General features: G+C 39.0%; 1 protein-coding gene across 8 annotated transcripts in view; it reads left to right on the top strand.

The window, feature by feature from the left end:
* nonC (serine/threonine-protein kinase Smg1) overlaps positions 1 to 12,842 on the top strand; it is a 139,359-nt gene that overhangs the window by 122,793 nt on the left and 3,724 nt on the right. For 6 of the 8 annotated variants that reach the window (XM_076196838.1, XM_076196843.1, XM_076196839.1 and 3 more), the window contains 11 exons: positions 2,650 to 2,782; positions 2,999 to 3,169; positions 3,309 to 3,483; positions 3,917 to 4,044; positions 4,269 to 4,456; positions 4,648 to 4,812; positions 5,802 to 5,949; positions 7,824 to 7,984; positions 8,275 to 8,437; positions 8,539 to 8,760; positions 8,868 to 8,974. In XM_076196838.1, coding sequence (XP_076052953.1) covers positions 2,650 to 2,782; positions 2,999 to 3,169; positions 3,309 to 3,483; positions 3,917 to 4,044; positions 4,269 to 4,456; positions 4,648 to 4,812; positions 5,802 to 5,949; positions 7,824 to 7,984; positions 8,275 to 8,437; positions 8,539 to 8,760; positions 8,868 to 8,974 — 1,761 coding nt within the window. The remainder of the gene's footprint in view (positions 1 to 2,649; positions 2,783 to 2,998; positions 3,170 to 3,308; positions 3,484 to 3,916; positions 4,045 to 4,268; positions 4,457 to 4,647; positions 4,813 to 5,801; positions 5,950 to 7,823; positions 7,985 to 8,274; positions 8,438 to 8,538; positions 8,761 to 8,867; positions 8,975 to 12,842) is intronic. The other 2 variants (XM_076196844.1, XM_076196840.1) reach the window with 1 other exon arrangement.

The raw sequence follows: 12,842 nt of genomic DNA, 5'->3' as shown, positions 1-12,842 counted from the left end.
GTGGGAAGTGAAATTCAATGTCAAGAAATGGAGTATAATAGTATTTGGAAAAAGTAAAAACAGAATATCGAGAGATTATAGAATTGGTGAAGAAGAGGTCAAAAAAGTAAACTTGGAAATAGACCTTGGAATCATGATCAGCAAAGACATGACACCAGACAAGCATATCAATAAAATAGTTGGAGAGACCTACAATTTATTGAGGTCAATAAAAGTTGCATTTGTCTATTTGGACAAGGAAGTGATAAAAAAAATTCTAACTACACTAATAAGACCAAAACTCGAGTATGCATCAACACTATGGATACCCAGTACCAAAAAGAATATAAAAAAATGAGAAAGAATACAAAGAGCAACAACAAAACTGGCACCAACTCTTTCCAAAATGACACATGAACAAAGACTGTCCAAATTAGAATTACCGTACCAACTCTGGAACAAAGAAGGGAAAGAGGAGACCTACTATCTATAGAATTATGAAAGGAATGGAAATTCTAGATAAGAATGATTTATTGAAATGGGACAATGGAAAAAGAAGAGGACACAAAAAGAAACTCAAAAAAGATAATTACAGAAGAGATCTGAAAAAAATAGTTTCCCACACAGAGTGATAGACACTTGGAACAAATGAGACAAAGAAAATGTGTGTGCAAACACTATTCAAGATTTTAAGAAAAAAGTTGATGCTGAAAGATACAAAGATGGGTCACCACGAGCATAGCTACCTTCTTGTATAATACAACTAGGTAAATACAGAAAATGTGATCAAACCAGTTCACAGAATTCGGGGCTAACTTGTGTATAACTACAAAAAATATATATATGATCAATATGCTGATGTCGGCATCCTCGTGTACCCACTTGCGCCTCGTGACACCTACGTAGGCATCATCGTACTGAAGTGGTTATTTAGATATGGGATCTCATCACTGCTGTGTATTACAGTCTGGGTTATATCAAGCTTTCATTGATTTTCTTCATCATGTCTTCATCCATGTAATGAAATGACACTCTTAGATTTTTCAACATGATATAGATCTCTCCTTTTTTATTTATTTCTTGTGCTTCAGGTGATTATGATCCCTAGGTTCTTTTCCTCCTGTGCTTTTGTTGTCATTTCATATCCTGTTTTGTAATCCATCATCAGTCTTTTCTTCCATTGACCCTTTTTCATATTTTGCATTATGTTGTGTTAAAATTAATTTTCCACTGCAGACTTCATTCATGTACTTTATCCAGTTTGTTTTGTAACATTTTACAATCCTCCTGACTTCTCACTCTCTTCATGATCATCTGCAAATGAGTTTACATAGGTTTTTATTCCTTTTGTGATATCATTAATATTTATGAGGAACATCACAGGTGCCAAAAGTGTGCCCTATAGTACACCACTGGTCCATTCACACATACATTCTCCATTCTGACATTTCTTCTCTCACTATTGATCTTGTACATCTATCTTTTGAGAAATCGTTTTATCTCTTTTGTGGCACTTAGTCAGAGGATTTCACAGTCAGAGGATTACACAGTCCACCCATCCCTCTTTCTCATCACTCGCTCTCAAGTAAAAATTTAGTAGATTTGTAAAACAGGACTTTCCATCTCTGAATCTAAAGTGATTGTTAATATTCTTTGTTTTTTGAGATGTTTCATTCATATATCTTTTACAATTTTCTCACACATTTCCAATATTGTACCAGTCAAAGTGGAATGAAGGGAATTGTCTTCAAGAATAATGTAGACAAAAATGAAATTGGGATGAGAGATGTGGGTTTTTGTGAGTGCATATGATTTGGTACTGAGGAGAGGGAGGCTTTTTGGATTTATTTAAATGAGTATGAAGTGGCCTTGCTGTGGATGTGCTGTGTCTTGCGACACTGCTTCTGACCCAGGGTAGTGGACAAGATGCAGGGATGACCTGCCATCCAGGAGGTGCCAAGATAAGAGGGAGGGAAGAGGGTAGAGGGGAGTGGAGTATGTAGGGGATGGAATGGATGGGAGTGGTTTCTATGCATTTGTTTTTTGGCTACCTTCATTGTAAGGGCCTTTTTGGGAGGAATGTGTATGTAGTGTTGGGATCAGACCTAGAAACTGATTAAAGTAGTACCAGCACAGAATAGGCCTACCCACAAATGCAAATGGCTCCAAATATATTCACCACATAGAAGACACCAAACTTGTCGCCTTACATTGCCCTACTTTAGCCTTACTTAGATAGCAGCACAATACCTCTTCCAACCCAGTGGCTGTTGCTGGCCACCTGGGAGCCATAAGTATCCTGCAAGAGAAACCTGGGGCAAAGGCTTGATGGATTTAATTTTTATCAGGATTTTTTTTTTTTTTTTCCTTCCAGTGTGAATAATGCCAGGTGCCCAGATGAGAGGGAGGGAAGAGGGTGGAGGGGAGTGGAGTGTGTCAGGGATGGAATGGGTGGGAGTGGTATTTATGCCTTTGTTTTTTGGTTACCTCCCTTATGAGGGAGAAAAACCCTTTGGTATATGTATGTATGTATTAATATTGCAAAGCACAATGTTCTTTTTTTATCCTAATTATTGATTTATTTATCTCTTTTATTTATTTATTTATTGTAAGAAGAAAGTTAAAAGGAATCATGTTTTTAATTTCTTTCTTCTTCATTGTTTGATGCAGGGCCCATTACAAGACTCTGCCCTTTGTGAAGTGGTCAGAGCAATTTTACGTGTCAAGAAAGTTCAAACAATGATTGAATTCTTCACCACAGCATATCAGTTTTCTCCAGCTGTAAAGATCAAGTCATCCTCAGGTGAGATTTTTATGTCAGACATTTGATATATATATATATATATATTAACTGGTTATTTATTATTGATTGTTTATTACCTACAAGGAAACAGTGACTTGCCCATTTCAAAAACTCAGCTGGCAGATAGGGATCTTCTTCAAAAGAGAACTGAGACAATGGATTGATTAATTGAATTCCTAATGAGATTATTAACAGTACAATTTGGAATATTCTTAGGTGGGAGCAGCAATGGGAGTGGCTCAGGAGCAAACGAGGAAGATAAACTCCTTAGAATAGTACGGCGTTATGCAAGTGACTGTGTCTTGTTATTACTATTTGGACTTCCAACTCATCTGTCTTCCCATCTTCTACTCCTTCACGCTCAAAAAATGGGTGTGAATGTTACAGGTAAGAGATGATTGAAGATTCTATTTGCAAGAAGTGAAGCAGGAATGAGAACTAATGGCTTATGATTATAATTATGAAAGCTCATACATAATAGGTTCCATTGATATGAATGAAAGCTGATTATCATGATTTTGTTCAGGATATATCGAGGCACGAGATGTGGGAACGGAATGCCGTGTGAGTGTTGAAGGTATTGTACAAGAATCCTTAGAGCGATGCTTCCATCTGAACTCACTGGATCATAATCTCATGACCAGAGCATCAACAGCAGTTAATCTCCATCTGGCTTCTGTCAGGAAGAAGTTGTTGCTCAGGTAGTTATTGAGATTACCTTCACGTAAAGTATTTGTATGTGTATATACCAGTGACCCCTTTCCCCTTGTAAAGGGAGAGACAAATACCTCAACTCTTTCCAGGAAGAAAATACAGAAAGGTTCACCAGTCCCCTCACTGCCCAATTTAGCTGATTTTTATAATGCATGGGAACATGGTGACATGATGATGGCATTTTTATTCTTACCCCTCCTTCTCTCAATCATGTGACTGACATACACATACTCATATCAAGGGCTGTTTCCCCCTTACAAGGGGAATGTCACACTTCCATGTAACTGACACAACATTAATAAAGGGGAAAAGGCAATTTAGTGTGTATCATATATCTGTTTTGGAGGAACTTAAGGCATATGAACCCCTTTCAACCTTTAGATTATGTCCTTGTTAAACTTTGTCATTATTTTTGTACAGACATTGGGAAGGCGAAGTAGAAGGAATGCGTGCAAGTTTACAGCGTGTGACGGTGCAGCATCACAGCCATCAGTGGTACTATGAGGACTTGTTGAAACAACATGTCATGGCACCTCCAGTACAACCAAGTAAGCACCTTATTTTTTGGTTCAATTTTGAATTTTCTTGACTAGATTATTCATTTACATATTAGGTTTTATTTTTGTGTGGTATTTGAACTGTCTTAATTTCATGTAATTAATTTATGATACCCAATGTTCCTTAGTTAGATATGCTTTTATACTTTCAGTTAATATAGGTTACAGCAATATTTCAGTGCAGTACATTAAATTATTATTCTCTATTAAAATAGAAATAGAAAAGAAATGGCTTATTCCCCCAGCCCGAGGTGGCCTTTTGGGTGACCTACGAACTAGTGTGAGCACCATGGTGGCTCTCCATCAAAATGTAACAGAACTACATGAGAAGTATTCAACTTTGACTACAAATGTGCAGCAACGTCTCAAGTGGGGTGCTGGGTCTAATCCCTCTATTGCACAGGTTTGAAACTATATTAGGGGATTTTAGTTAATCGGACTTTCTATTCTTGAAGCTTTGACTTTATTATTAACATTAAAAAGAAGAAAAAAACAGTGGTTATTCTAATAGTAGTAAAATTGGAGTGTTGATCATATTATAGATAATCATATATGTAGATATCATGTTGATCCAGTATTGATGTCTTCATTCAGGCTCTAGAAGAATTCACTGCAGGAGTTGAAGTTGGTTTGGCAAGTGTATCTGATCTGCTTAGAATGACAACAGAGATTGTAACAATCTGTAATTCTATCCTTCATTATGAAGCATTGCGAACACAAACTGTAGATGCTTTGAAGTTTGATGCCAGTTTCACATCAGTAAGTTGATTGAAATGAGATCCATAAATGTATGCTAATGTATTGAAATCTATACATTTTAAAGTCACTATAAAGTCACTCCAAATAGACATTTGGGAATGGATGCTAAGAGGAGATTGTATGAAGGAGTGATTGTGCCAAGAGCACTGTATGGGGCAGAAACATAGAACATAAGAGAGGAAGAGAGAAGGAGTTTGAATGTGTTTGTGATGAAGTGTCTGAGAAGTATGATAGGGGTTACTAGGCTGGATAGAGAGAGAAATGAGGAGGTGAGGAGGAGAACGGGGGTGGTAAGGGAATTGGGAGATAGGGTGGATGAAAGAGTATTGGGATGGTTTGGACACATGGAAAGAATGAGTGAAGAAAGACTAGTAAAAGAGGTATGGAAGGCAGATGTAGAGTGAGTGAACATGAGGGGGCGACCTAGGATGAGATGGATGGATGGGGTGAAAGGGGCTTTGAGGAAGGACGGGAGAGGACAGAAGACGGGTGAATGTAGAATGGTTGTATATGGATGATGTTGTGATATATGAAGTGGAATGGATGTGGGGATGGGGGGTGAGGAAGTATTTATGAGAAATATTTGATGCAGCCTGAAGGGATTTCTCCCCATCTCCTTTTCGAGGTCACCGATTTAATGAAGCGGCCTTGCTGTGGATGTGCTGTGTCTTGAGTCACTGCTTCTGACCCAGGGCAGTGGACAAGATGCAGGGATGACCTGTCATCCAGGAGGTACCAAGATAAGAGGGAGGGTAGAGGGTGGAGGGGAGTGGAGTGTATTAGGGATGGAATGGGTGGGAATAGTTTTTATGCCTTTGTTTTTTGGCTACCTCCTTTGTAAGGAGGAAAAAGCCTTAGGTATTTGTATGTATTCAGTTTCCTCATTTAATATTTTTTCCTTTTCCCCAAACTGCTTTTATAATAAAGTTGGTTTCAGTAGAGGATGAAATTTGATTGATTCATTAATCTGTATATTTTTTATGTTCTAGCTTCTAAATACATGCCAGGAGAGTTGTATGCTGACAGAACGGTATCCAGTAAGTGTTTCCCCACAAGAAGAAATGTTGATCACCCTTTGTCCTCTCACGGGGGATCTCGACACACAGTGGGTTCAACAAGCATCAAATGCTGTCTCAGGTAAATTTAGGGCCACACCTTGGAAGTACACATTTAGAGAATAATATACATTGTAGGAAGACCACAGCAAGGCTGCCTCAGTTAATTGGGGTGGAGTGGATGGGAGTGGGTATGTGAGTGTTGACTTGACTACCTCCCTTATAAGGTGGGGAAAAGCCCTTAGTATATAGATAGATAGGAAGATCAACAGTGGGAATCTGCAAGGTAGGATGTCAAAGAAAATCATCTCCCTATTGTCTTCAAAATTGTTAACATATCCAGACTGGAACCAAGATCTCTTTCCATCAACTTTAACATTATTTTCTGCCACCTTTTCCTATAAGGAGAAAGGGTAATCAGTGACTGCTCCCCTCCTCCTACCACTACAAGCTTGTGACATTGAAACAGCAGGTTTCCAGTTAGTGGAACAAGAGGCAACAGTTATGATTATTATACAAAATAAAGGGTAGTGTGCCAGATGACTGGAGTAGTGCCTATATAGTTCCACTTTACAAGGGGAAAGGGGGCAAATGTGAGTGTAGTAATTTCAGAGGGATCAGTTTGTTGAGTGTAGTTGGGAATGCTTTAATTGAGAGGATTATGAGGGGAACAGGAGTGATTGGTGAGGAACAATGTGGGTTTAGATTTTAGTAATCAGACAGATATGTGAAAAAACTTGAGCAAAAAGTAAGAACATTTTTTGGGCCATTATGGAGTTTGGGAGGGCATGCAGTAGGAGAAAGTTGAATGTAAATATGGGTAAAAGTAAGTTGGAAGTAAGTCATAGAGGAGAGAGGTTGGAGGAAGTGGATAGCTGTAGGTATTTGGGGCTGCATGTGACAGGAAAGGGAGGAGTGGAGGTGGAGGTAAATTGTAGATTGAGAGAAGCAAGTAAATGCTTTGTGGAATTGAAAAGTGTGATGAGAAATAGGCATTTGGGAATGGATGCAAAGAGGAGATTATATGAAGGGATGATTGTGCCAACAGCACTGTATGGGGCAGAGACTTGGAATTTAAGAGAGGCAGAGAGGAAAAGTTTGAATGTGTTTGAGATGAAATGTCTGAGAAGTATGGTAGGGGTTACAAGGTTGGATAGAGTGAGAAATGAGGAGGTGAGGAGAGCTAGGATAGAAAAGAAGATGGCAGATAGGGTTAATGAAAGAGTATTGGGATGGTATGGACACATGGAAAGAATGAGTTAAATAGATTAGTAAAAGAGGTGTGGAAGGCAGAGGTGGATAGTGAACTTGAGGGAATGACCAAGGATTAGATGGATGGATGGAGTGAAAGGGGCATTGAGCAAGATGGTAATGTCTTTTGAGCAAGGAAGGGAGAAGGTAGGAGATAGGGTTGAGTGGAGAATGGCTGTGTATAGATGATACTGTGATGCAAGGAAGGGAGGGGTGGGGGATTTGAGGAATGGGTTAGGGAGTGGTTATGTGTTGGTATTTTGATGCAGCCCAAAGGGAGAAGGTAGGAAATAGGGTCGAGTGGAGGGTGGCTGTGTATAGATGATACTATGATGCAAGGAAGGGAGGGGTGGGGTTAGGGGGTTAGGGAGTGGTTGTGTTGATACTTTGATGCAGCCCAGTGATTTCTGCATCAGGGGATGGAGAGGGATTGGGGTTGCCAATTATATGAAGTCACTTTGCTTTGGATGTGCTGTATCTTGCTGCATTGCTTCTGACCCAGGGCAGTGGCAGGATACAGGGATGACCTGTTATCCATGATGAGTTAAGATGAGAGGGAGGAAAGGGTGGTGGATGGAAGTGGGTATGTGCTTTTTGAATTGGCTCTCCCTGGTAAGGGGGAAAAAGCCCTAAACATGTTTGTGGATAGAATAGGAAATTTCTCACTAATTAGATTAATATATTGTTTTTTACCACTTGTTGCAGATCATATTGAGAGGCTGACAAAGCAAGTTAAAGAAAAAGGTAATACAGTAAACAGTGCTGCTGAAGGGGTTAAAATGGCGGTCATCAGTTTGCGTTCCCATTTGTCGACCCATCACAAGCTTATCTCAGATGTGCGAACTCTTCTAAAGAGCATGGCAAAGGTAATTTTTTTATTCTCTCTCCCCCAGAGAGTCTAGTCCTTATCTGAATGACTAGAAAGACTGTAAAAATCATTGATGAAGTTCATGTCCATCTGTAGGTTCTTGTATAGTTGGGGCTGCTAAAGATCACATGCCTAGTTAGCAGTCCTGAAATTGAATCTCAGCAGCTGTGATTAGGAGATATTGTATACATAAGTGGAATATGCAACTTTAATTAAAAATGGGAAGATATTGAAATATTGATTGTTGACATTGGCACCATTTACTACATTTTTTTTTCCCCTGTGCAGTATGAAGGAACAGGAATAAGTGGAGTCGAAGACTATTTGATATTGTATCGAAACTATTCAGAGACAATGACTTCATTAATTCGCCAGCTACTACACGAGTCACTTATGCCCCAGAAGATTCCTGTCTACATTCAAACACTTCAACATGTGTCAAAACAAACTAGTAAGTTTTAAATTACATCTGTTTTGAAATTTTTTATGTTCTGTAGTAACAAATTTTTGATCTTACCCAGATTTTCAGAAACTAATTTTCTGTGATTATAGGTATCATATATGACCAGTTATTAGACTTCGGAAATCGGTGTGTTACTGAAGAGAAAGTTGAAGAGCAGTGTGGGGGTCAGACAGGCACAACAGGAGATACGAGGACTTCTCGACCTCCTCTTCAGAGACAGCTTAGTCTTGTGATGTCATCTCCAGTTCCTGCTGTTTCTGGGTCCCCAGACTACAAACCCAAAGTGAAAAGACATCCCATTACAGGGAAAGGTTAGAAAAACGAGTTTAATACAAATAAGATAACACTACATACTGATACTTTCTGCTGAACTTGAATCTAATTGATTTCTAATTGGGTGATTATTTTTTCTCTCCAGTTGTTCAAGAACACAATGTATATGCTCTCAGTGTGTGGCGTCGTGTTAAAGTGAAGCTAGAAGGTCATGATCCTGACCCTAGTCGTAAGGCTACAGTGCATGAACAGGTTAGTATTATTATTACCCTTTTTTATTATTATTATCTGGGGTATTATCTGGGGTATTGGCTGCATGTTATTGTGGCAAAATAGCATGCAGTTGATACTTTAGGGTCTATTTGGGGCGCCCCTACGGACCAGAGCCACACATCATTTTGGCTGTGATAAAGGAAAACTCTACATAGAAAAATGATGACACTTTTTATACTACGACTGTCCCTCCGTTATGCTGTCCCCCAACCTCTTGTTACTGTCCTGTACCATTTCTCTGAATATTCATTTCCTTTTTTCGCCTACCCTGTGGTGAGGGAAAAGAATACTGCCACCAAGTATTTCCACTTGAGTTGTGAAAGGCGACAAAAAAGGGATGGGGGATGGGATTAGGAGTGCTACTACCTGTAGCCTCAAAAGGGGACATTCCTAAAAAAGAAAGAAAAGGCATAAGAGGGTCTGGGAGCTTTCCAACCAGTACCCTAAGGTTTGGGTCTTTAAATGTGCATGGATGTGATACAGATGAGAGTAAAAGGGAAGAGATAGGCAGTATGTTTGTGAGAAGAAAGATGGATGTACTGGCTTTGAGTGAACTAAAATGAAAGGAAAGGGCAACTGTGAGTTTGGGAGTGTAGCTGGGAGGTACTCAGGAGTGAAGAGGGGACGAGGGAGAGAAGGGATGGCTATACTAGTAAGTGAAGAGATAAGTAAGCGGGTAGTGGAGTGGAAGGAGGTGTCATCAAGGTTGATGTGGATGAAGGTGAAGCTGGGAAAGGAGATGTGGGTTTTTGTAAGTGTGTATGGGCCTGGTAGTGAGAAGAACGTAGAGGAAAGAGAGGCATTCTGGGTAGATATAAATGAGTGCATAGAGGGATTAAGGAGAAATGTCAATGTAGTTGTATTGGGAGACCTAAATGTTAGGGTAGGAAATGAACCAATTGATGGAGTGATTGGAAATTATGGAGTTTGAGGCAAAAATTGTAGTGGAGAGTTGATGGTGGAGATGTGTCTTGAAAGAGAGTTGATGATAGCAAATACAGTGTTTAAGAAGAAAGTCAAGCATAAATACACATGGGAGAGGGTGGTGGATGGAAGGGTGGCAGATAGAGATTAATGGACTATATAGTGGTGACTAGGAGTATGGTAGGAAGAGTTAAGGATGTTCTAAGGGGAGAGAGTAGGGGAATATCAGATCATTTCTTGGTGGAAGGTAAATTGAGAGTGGAGAATAGGTGGAGAAAGAGGAAAAAGGCAGAAGGTAGGGAGGTACTTAGAGTGAACTGCTTAAATGAAGGAAAAAAGGAGAATGAGTATAAGAAGAAGTTGAGAGAGGAGTGGGAGAGAGTAAAGGATAGAGTAGAACTAGGAGTGGAGGAGGAATGGGGATGGTTCAAGGAGGGAGTCATAAGGTGTGCAAAGATGGTGTGTGGAACAAGGAGGGTGGGAGGAAATAGAAAGAAGGGTAGTAAGTGGTGGGATGAGGAAGCAAAGAAGGGTGTAGAAGAGAAGAAGAAGGCATTCATAGATTGGCTACAAATCGTATGAGAGGTACAAAGTAAAGAGAAAGGAAGTTAAGCATAAAATAAAGGAAGCAAAGAGGAGAGCAGATGTGAAATGGGGAAAGAGTATGACAGAAAATTTTGAAAGTAATAAAAAGATGTTTTGGAAGGAAGTTAAAAGAGGAAGAGGAGGCGAATCAAGTAGAGAAGAAAAGGTAAAAGGTGTAGATGGAGAGATGATAATGGAAGAGAAGGCAGTGAGAGGAAGGTGGGCAGAGTATTTTAGGGAGTTGCTAAATGTGAAGGAGGATAGGGAGGGAAAGGTAGTTGCAGTGGGAAGTGCTAAGAAAATGAGAGTGATGAGTGAGGAAAATGGAGGAGAAATAGGGAAGGATGAAGTGAAAGCAGCCATTAAGATGATGAGAGCAGGTAAGGCACCTGGGTTGGATGGATGCCATGCAGAATGTCTGAAGAAAGGAGGTACAGTTATGGTGGACTGGCTGGTGAGGTTATTTAATGTTTGTTTAAGAGAGGGTAGAGTGCCAGAAGACTGGAGGAGTGCCTGTATAGTTCTGCTTTACAAAGGAAAGGGGGACAAGTGTGAGTGTAGTAGTTACAGAGGGATCAGTTTGTTGAGTGTAGTTGGGAAGGCTTATGGGAGGGTCTTGATTGAGAGGATTAGAAGAGGAACAGAGGGAGTAATTGGTGAGGAACTGTGGTTTTAGGACAGGTAGGGGATGTGTAGATCAGATTTTTGTGGTAAGGCAGATATGTGAGAAAGCTATAGGAAAAGGTAAGGATGTTTTTTGGGCTTTTATGGATCTGGAAAAGGCTTACGACAGGGTAGACAGGAAGGCACTGTGGGAGGTACTGCAGATATATGGGATAGGAGGAAAGCTGTCAATTAATCTTGAGTAAAAGCATATTAAGTTTGTGGTACATAATCTTTCACTTCTAAAGCCAAATTGTTTAGGGTTTACTATTTTATTTTCTTCCAAGTGTTTGGTTCATTTGTTTCTGATAACTTTTTCGCATATTTTTGTTACTGTGCTTGTAAGCGATACTGGTCTGAAGTTTGTAGGATCTTCTTTATTTTCTCCTTTATATATTAGTACTATGTCTGCATCTTTCCAATCTTGTGGTACCTTTCCTTCTTTGAGGGAAAAGTCTATTATCTTGTATAATTTGTCTGTAAGTTCGTCTATACACTCTTTCAGTATCCAATTTGCAATTCCATCCAGTCCATGCGATTTCCTAACATCTAGGTTTTTTTTATTTGATCTCTTATTTCTTTCTATGTTACCTTTATTTCTTTCATTTTAGGGTATCTTTCTTGTTGTCCATCTTCCCAAATTTGTGAGCTTTCAATTGTAAAAACAGACCTGAAATGTCTGATCATAACTTCTGCCATTTCTGTGTCATCTATATATTCTTTATCTCTTTCACGCAATTTTACTATTTTGTGTTTATCCTTTAATTTGTCATTTATATATCTGTAAAAGAGTTTAGGTTGATTCTTACATTTGTTTATAATATATTTTTCATTATTTCTTTTTTCTTTCCTGCGTATATTCACATATTTGTTCCTAAGTTTTATATGTTTGCCATTTGGATGCTTTTTTTTTTTGTCTCTTTTCCATCTTTTCCAGGCTTTGTCTCTTCGATCTTTAGCATCACTACACTTTTTGTTATACATACATATACCAAGGCTTTTTCCCCCTTCCAAGGGAGGTAGCCAAAAAGGGAAAGGCATAAAAACACTCCCACCCATTTCATCCCTAAATACACTCCACACCCCTCCCACCCTCCCTCTCATCTGAGCACCTTTTGTTATAGCAACACTTAATATAAATCTCTTTTTGCTTCTTCTTTGGTACATATTTACCAATTCCTTCCTTGTACTTTTCTTTGAATATGTTCCATTTGTCTTCCATCTTTGTTTCCTCTTTGGAGAATTTATCCCAGTTTGTGTTTTGGAAATTTTTTCTTAGTTTTGCAGAACCCATTTTGTTGTACATTAATCTTCCTTCTCTATGTTTATCATTACTACCTACATTGTTTTGTTCTTTTAATTCAAACTCTATTAGTATATGGTCACACTTCCCAATTGGTGTTTTGTACTCCATTTTGTTCATGATATCTGATTCAGAAGTTCATATTAAGTCTAGTTTCGATGGTTCCTCATTGTTTCTATATCTAGTATTGTGTTAAGGTGTACTCGATGGTCATATCCAGTAGAATGTTGCTCCAAAGTTCTCCCCCTTTTACTATAATTTCCCAGATTATATCCTTTGCATTGAAACCGCCCTTGGTTACTATGTTACCACCCTCTTTAAGTAACTCGTTTAGCACATTCATTGTGTCTTCCAATAATTTAGAATGATCGC

Source organism: Oratosquilla oratoria, chromosome 13, assembly GCF_046742065.1.
Source record: "Oratosquilla oratoria isolate Oo_2021 chromosome 13, ASM4674206v1, whole genome shotgun sequence".
NCBI classification, from domain to species: Eukaryota; Metazoa; Arthropoda; class Malacostraca; order Stomatopoda; family Squillidae; genus Oratosquilla; species Oratosquilla oratoria.
This window is presented reverse-complemented; position numbering and strand designations above follow the sequence as displayed.